The 7622-nt window shown below is 46.3% G+C and overlaps 1 protein-coding gene across 2 annotated transcripts in view; it reads right to left on the reverse strand.

Annotated features, from left to right (window-relative positions):
• UVRAG (UV radiation resistance associated) overlaps nt 1-2817 on the reverse strand; it is a 320457-nt gene extending 317640 nt beyond the window's left edge. Inside the window, exons 1-2 of one of the 2 annotated variants that reach the window (XM_018059330.1) lie at nt 2514-2623; nt 177-253 (exon numbers count right to left, since the gene is read on the reverse strand). In XM_018059330.1, coding sequence (XP_017914819.1) covers nt 177-194 — 18 coding nt within the window. In that variant the 5' untranslated portion in view covers nt 195-253; nt 2514-2623. Of the gene's footprint in view, nt 1-176; nt 254-2513 lie in introns of both variants that reach the window. The other variant, XM_018059329.1, reaches the window with a different exon arrangement.

The raw sequence follows: 7622 nt of genomic DNA on the forward strand, positions 1-7622 counted from the left end.
AATGACACAATTTTCAAAGTGTTATTTAAAAGAAAGTTAACTGGATTTCCAATTTATCTAAAGTTTCGAAATTCTGCAAAAGCCATAGGCAAAAAAGACAATAATACTAAACAATGTTTTTACATATACACACATTCTCTGACTCTCACAAACAATATTGAGCAAAAGAATATTACCTTTTTGTGTGATTCCATTTATATACAGTTTCAAGAACAGGCAAAAACTTTTCTCTTATACATCAGAACAGTAGTTCCTTTGGAGAGAAAGGCAGACATGGGAGAGGACGTGAGGGGGACTTCTGGGATAGCAATAATTTTGTATTTCTTAATCTGGGTAGCACTTACATAACTTTGTTTTGTGACAATTCATCAAGCTGTGTAGTAATAACTGGTACACTTGACTGTACACTGTAACACTTTAACAAAAATGTTTACTTTTTTAAAATGTTATATATTTATATCCTAAAATCTTGACCATTTTGACCCAGAAAGCAAAATTAATGTCAAGAGCAAAAGTAAAAGTGCTTTTGCTGTATAGGCTGCCTTCCAAGAATTCAAGAAGGATGACACCCCAGAAAGCTGTAAATACCATCCTCAGTGATCATATGGCATTCAGCCGTACACTTAAGCCACTATATATCCCTTGGCACAAACCCTAAAACTGGACAAATGCTTACAAATGCAGTTGGATTTATTCCATGGACAGTTTGTTTGGATTATTTCCCCCAACGTCAAACTGGGAACTGTTATCAGAGAACAGGCTCTATGAAACAAATGATGCTTTCTCTTTCCAAATCCCACAGTTTCCCAAAGCTCTCCCAAACTAAACCTCTCTTGGCTCCTCCTTCAGGAATTCTGTGCCCATCACTGCCTCTCCCACTATCCACTCTCACAATCCACCAACACACACACACACAGACACACACGAAAATTCACATTAATGCTCATTCCAGAGGCTAGTCTCCCTCTCCCCCAGAAACCTTGTTAAATACAATCCAAACTTCACTACCCTCATATTCATATTCTCCACACACTTCTTTCCCAACAGCACCACAAAACCAGGGCCCATGCTTTCCCAGTATCTCAAATCCTCTCTCCCACCGCACTAAAAGCCCTTGCTTCTGCAAACAACTCAGCTCCACGGCCACCGCTGTAGCTCGGATCTCCACCTTTCTTGCCCTTTAGCAGCCTCCACATCCCCACACTTCCCTGTATTCAAATCCAGCCCATCTCCAGTCCACCCTCTGCCCCCAACCTCTGTTCTCTCCTGTCTGACTCTTTCCTAAGGCAGGGATGGGAAGTTGGTGGAAGGGTGTGGAGGAAAGTACTCTGTCCCACGTGAAAACAGTGGAGAAAAGATTGCTCAAGTCTGCAGCACAACAACCACGTGCAGGGACTACAGTCAGAGGCTGGATTCTGAAACCCAGCCTCACCAATTACTAACTGCAAGGCTTTGGCCAGGCGATTTTACATATTTAAGTCTCTGTCTCCAGAATTACAAAACGGAGCTAATAAAAAATAGCCACCTCCCAGAGTTGGGAGATTGAATCAACTCCCAGCCAGCTGAGCACTTGGCACAAACCCAACACGGTAGACTCTCAACAACTGGCTCTTTTTCTTAGGTCCTCTTTGTGGATGGGGGAAAATGAAAGGTACTTTCGTTCAGTCTCTTAAATGCAAAACTTCCTGCAAAGTCTCTTCCTGGGGGATAGCAAGAAGGCAGGGGAAAGACGTACTCTACAGATAAATCTGTGATACAAAGAGTTTTGTCAGGTGCCCAAACTCGGTGTTCTCTCTTTATTATCTGCTTACAGTGTGGATCCAAGTTGGATCCAAGAAGCTCTGCACGCCTTGGTAAAGGATGGGGAAGACGTGAATATGTACTGTACGTTAAATGTTCTTTCTTCCACACTCTTTTGAAGGAATGTAGCAGCACCTTTCAAATTACTAAAGTGCCTTCTTTGGCGGGTCGAAGAATAGGAAGGAAAGCCGAAATCCCAAAGGATTTTTCTTGAGAAGTTTATAGGAGTACATCATAATAAGGAGAGATTAAAAGCAAATGCGGGAAACCTCATTTCTCCCGCAGGAGAGAGCACCAATCGGTTTGTCAGCAAGTGAATGAGTTAAAAATGAAAAAGCGCTTTCCCCATCTCTCCTGGGATACCAGGGCTTCCCCGGGTCCCTTCCCAAGAGGGATAAAGCGGAGGGTCTGCGCCAGGGAATCCCCAGCTCCCTACGGGGGGAGAGGCGGGGCCCGGGGAGTCCCTTCCCGTCTCTTCCCAACCCATCTCCTGTAACGGGATGTCTCCTGGGACTCGAAGATCCCCCAGAGATTCGGCCATCCCTGGATCCCTCCCCTCCCAAGACCTCCGGACAGCCGTCCTCAGTCCTCGGAGTTCTCCCCGGCCAATTCTCCCGGTCTCCCGGCTGGCACTGGGTCAGCCTGCGGCCCACGGAGATCCCTCATGGGCCTCCTCCCGGCCCCTACAGAGCGCCGCGAGCTCGCGGGGTTACCTGCTGAGACGGCAGCTCCACATGCAGGGCCCGCGCGGCAGAACCTGGAGGCAGCGCGGCGGCCGGGCCCGTGGGCGGCGGGGGGAGTGGGCCCCCGACCGACGCTGAAGCGTTCATCTTGACCCAGGGGCCGCCAAGCGGCGGGACCGACGCTCCTCCGGCATCCGCCACAACCGCCGAGTCACGACCCGCCGAGACCCTGCAGCCCAGGAACCGACCAACCTAGAGGCAGGACCGTTCTACCCCACCTCCAGCCGCCACCGCTGGCTAAGGAAGAGCAATATTACCGCAGTGCAACCCCCACCACCCGCTGAGACCTGGCTTGCCCATTGGTTCAGCTTCCATGGGGGTGGGACCAAACCACAAAAAGAGGACGCGCTATTGGGCAGAAGATTTGTCCGTCGCCAGCAGAAATAGACAGGGGGCGGAGGGACCCGGGGATGGCCTAAATTGCGTCTGTCAAACCGGGGTGAAACCTAGGGCGTTGCTTCTTTTTTCCCCAGTCTAATTGGCTCTTTCACTACCACAGGGCGGGGTCTCCTAGAGGAGCCGCAAGGACCATTGCTCGAGTTCGCCGTCAGTTGTCAGTAAAGGAAAAGAGGGGCGGAGTCCGTCTAGGTAGACCGGCGCCTGGACTCCAGTGTCACGTGCAGGAGGCAGGAGAGTCACCTGATTAGTGAGAGTCAGTTTTGGAGCCACTTCCGCCCTAACCTAGTTGCCATGGTAACCGGCCTCCCTAGGAGGGCGGGGACCCATTTGGCGCCAGCTGGGGCGCGATGGTCTGTCTGTCTGTAGTTGAACATTCCCTGGACAGTCTTTTCCTAGGGACTTCCGCCAACGTGTGAGGATTGAAAACGAATACTTTATGGTTCGGCAGAAAGCCACCACGCAGGATGCCCTGAGACCAGAAACTTGTCGGGCAATGCCGCCAGCTCCACCCACGACCAATTCCAACCCATAAGTCCCCGCCCCTCTGCATACTCCACTAACTGGTAGGATGAGGCAGGCACTCAGAATGCTGTTTCACTTCTGTGAGTGGGTTGTTTATGCTTTCCCTGGAAGGCCTTTGCTATGTACTTGGCTCCTCCTGACTAATGCTTATTTAGCCATCAAATTTCATCTTGTGTTGGGATCCCAAAAGGCTTCTCAGACTCACTCTGGGACCCTGCGTTAGAAAACTTGCCTCTACCACGTTCCTGATTATTCTATTGCATTCAATTGTATTTTAATAAGTCTAATACACTTGGACAGTCACACATATCCTTCCCGCAAACACACACTGCTAATTTCTCAAGCAAAAGAACCTTCTCTGATTCATTTCTGGATTCCCAGTACCTCGCAGAGAATCAGGACATGTGTTTTTGAAGCGAAGGCACAATTTAAATGACACCTCTTCCGTGAAGACCTCCTTGGATTATGATGATAGCATCTATAGAATTGCTTCTATAATAAATATCGAGTCATTCTTCAGAATAATGACCTTTTACCTCCTTTGCGAATTTCTCCAACACCCTGACTGATACAGCAGAAAGAACAGAGCATTTTAGGCTCAGACACAACAGGAATCAGAAACTCAGAATCCTGGCTCTTCCAGCGCTATGTTCCTAGGTAAGCCAGTTCCCTTTCTCAATTTTAGTTTTCCCACTTGTAAAATAGTAACAAGGTTGCTCTGAGGAGTAAATAAGCCACTGTAGACATAGTGCCCAGTGCAGGACCTGGCATATAAAAACTGCACTAAAAATATTTAATAAGCATGCTATCTTTCAAGGGTATTTGGGGGGAATGTTCATATTGTTTTTCCTTTTTAACAACTATAGAATGTATGGTAATGTTGCCTGAAGACACTTTGGATCTGATCCCAGAGATGGCTAATATATGTCACACTGTCTCCGGTTCATGCAGTCAGGTGTTTGTTGAGACGGTAGTAACTTGAGAAATCCCAAATCTCATCAGGTTCCACCATCTGCTGGAAGTTCATAGAAGACATTTGTCTGTTTCCAAGCTATATTAGTTTCCTAAAGCTGATGTATCCAATTACTACAAACTGGGTAGCTGAAAATGACAGAAAGTTATTCTTTCACAGTTCTAGAAGCCAGAAGCCCCAAATCAAGGGCTTAGTGTTGGGTCTGAGAAGGGAATGTGGGAGCCAGAAAAGACACTCAGATTTCACAGGTGAGATAACATTTAACCTGGGTATTGGAGGTCCAGTAAGAGTTCACAAGCAGGGAGGGACGAAAGAATGTTTCAGTAGAGAGAGCAGGAGTGATTTTCCACTAGCCTTTACTCTACATGAGGCAAATTACTGGATACCGGAAATACAGAACTGAAGTAAATAACCCTTCACAGACGTTTCCATCTACATGCCACAAACCCCAGGAGAGCTGGCACTCACCCCTAGGAACATGGCAGAAAACTGAAATAGCCTGCTGAGTACGTGTTCAGTAAATGCTGCCTATCATTACTTTTATGTGGACTATTCATTCTAAAGACTCTTGTATTATTTTGGGTCTTACTCCATCATATGGCTGTACTTGCTTCAACCTTAAAATATTTTTACTCACTTAGAATCGAGTTAGTATAATATTTATAGAGTGTTATTTATAGTGTTATATAGTAGAGAAACAAGTATTCAAGTATAATGAGCATGAATTTAAAAGATGGCCAAATACAATATACATGCTATGGTAGAAGAAACATCAAGGTCAAGTGGTAATGGACTAACAGGCTCTACAGGGGCTGGTGGGCAAGGTCAGAGCAGGCTTCACAAAGGTCTTAAAGGTTGATTAGAAGTTTGATAGGTAAACAACAGATGATTAGAGCCATTTGGTTCAGGGATGGCTCCTGTTTTAACAACCAATTAGTACCATGTTGGGTACTAAAATCAAAATGTCAGTTTGTAGAACCAAAAAGCCAAACTTGTCCCAATATACTTTGCACCCTCTTCCTCCACCCTCTTCATTCTACAGATCTCCTGGGTGTGATGCATTAGGTAAATAAGTGCAAGACGGAGCAGATTGGTATTTCTATGTCTTGAATCTAATTAAATTAAATCTATCCCCTTCCTTTCAACAGAGTCATCTCTCTTCCATTCACTTACTTATTTAGTCAAGGACCAAACCTTTACCAGGTGTCCAGCCTTGTTACTACATTGACAGAAACCATGCAAATAGAATCCCTCACTGCAGGGAGTTTACAGATAATTTCAGCACAAAATGGCAAGTGCAATCATTGAGATGATAAAGTATAATGGAAGCACAGAAGAGGACATTGCTAACTGCAATGTGTTGTGCAGGAAGGCTTTCTACAGGAGAAAGAGCATTCTAGGCTGAAGGAAGTGAGCAAAGGCCCTGGGGCAGAAGACAGCATTTGCACAGTCAAGCACGGCTGAAGCCAAAGCTGCCCGGAGGAGGACAGGCTAGAAAAGGAAGGTGGGCCAGGTGAAAAGAACCTGACCTCCAGGCTAAAGAACTTGAGTTTAATCTTAGGCAACAGGAAGTTGTTTAGAAAGATCCTCAGGCAGCCTTGGAGATGCAGCTTTGAAGGGGAAGGACTAGAAGAGCAAGACTCTTGCAGAAAGTCAGGGGAGAATTGTAAAACAAAGAGGTCATTCCCCAAAGAGCCTGTACACACCCAACAAACCTGAAATGCAAGTCCCCGGGCAGCATTTCTCCTCCTTTCTCAACCCTTCAAGGTCATTTTCTCCAAAGAGGCTTCCTGGATGTAAGCTAATAATGGCTACCTCCTCTAGGTTCCCACAGCAGCTGCCTGACCTCTCTTAGTGCAGGTGTTCATGTGCCTGGTCATATACTGAGAGATTTCTATTTGTTTAGCCCATTCCACCCTGGACTCTTGTTCTTGATTTCATTCTATAACCCCAGCATCCTGACGCAGGGGCTCCATCAGCTTCAGTGAGCAAATGACTGCCTAAATAAAATCATTAAATGCCTGAATGCTTGAGGAAGTGAATGTTTGGATGACAGGGGGCCTCATACCTCCCCCACTGGACACAGCCCCAGAAAGAGGAAATGAGCTTGTCCAAGGTTACTTGAAATTTGTAGCAAAGCTGAGACAAAGACTCAAACCTCTTGCCCCTGAGACTAGTGCTTCTTCTAGGTTCCAGTGGTTTTCACACTGTCACAGACTATATTTGTACCAACTGAGAGCACATGAGCTGGTGAATTTATAGGCCAGCCCTGGGTGACACACACTGGATCCAAGTGAATCTAACCCAGGGGGCTGATTTAGCCAAAGTCCCCACAGAAAGCTTTCTTTGGGAAATGACTTTTACAGTGAGGTCTGAAGGATGAGTAGGAGTTAACTGGGCAAAAGAGGCTAGTGAGAGCAGAGGAGCAATTTGGACAGAAGGAACAGCCCAAAGGAGCTAAAAGGAAGGCCAGGTGGGAGTAGGCAGAGAGAGGCAGCCAGAGTGGAGGAAGAGGAGAACACTTTTGGAAAGAAATTGTTATTTCAAAAATAAGAGAAAATCAAAGACCTTGTTTAATCTCTTTTACAATTTCATGTTGCTTTTATGTGTAATTTCATATGGCAGAAGTGGCACTGTCTTTTAGGTGCTCAGAGTTTCTGGAGTTTTAATCCAGCCTGATGGCACAGAATGAAGTCAGAGGGAGATTCTGGCAGGGGCCAGACCTGCCAGGTGTTGTAGCCCCAGCGGAGTCTGACTTTGCTTGAGGCACATACACTGAAGGATCTAAGCAAGGGGAGTGACATGATCTGATTCACGTTTTAGAAATGCCACTCTTGCTGCCAGCTCAAGAGCAGATTTGAAAACTGCACAACTCCGATAGGACTGCAACCCAACTGAAACCCAGACTGAAAAATCCCGTGGACAGAGGAACCTGGTGGGCTACAGACCATGGGATTGCAAAAGAGTTGGACACAACTGAACACTCACGCCTGAAAACTGACAACCCCATACCTTGGGGCCTCTCTTGCCTTCTGAGATGGCCCACATTCTTGTCTATGGAGTGTGTTTCTCTCTAAATAAATCCACTTCCTACCTATAACTTTGTCTCTCACTGAATTTTCTGTGATGAGACATCAAGAACCTGAACTTCGTTAAACCCTGAGACTAGGTGTGTGATCTCAATG

This window comes from Capra hircus, chromosome 15 (genome assembly GCF_001704415.2).
Source record: "Capra hircus breed San Clemente chromosome 15, ASM170441v1, whole genome shotgun sequence".
Lineage (NCBI taxonomy): Eukaryota > Metazoa > Chordata > Mammalia > Artiodactyla > Bovidae > Capra > Capra hircus.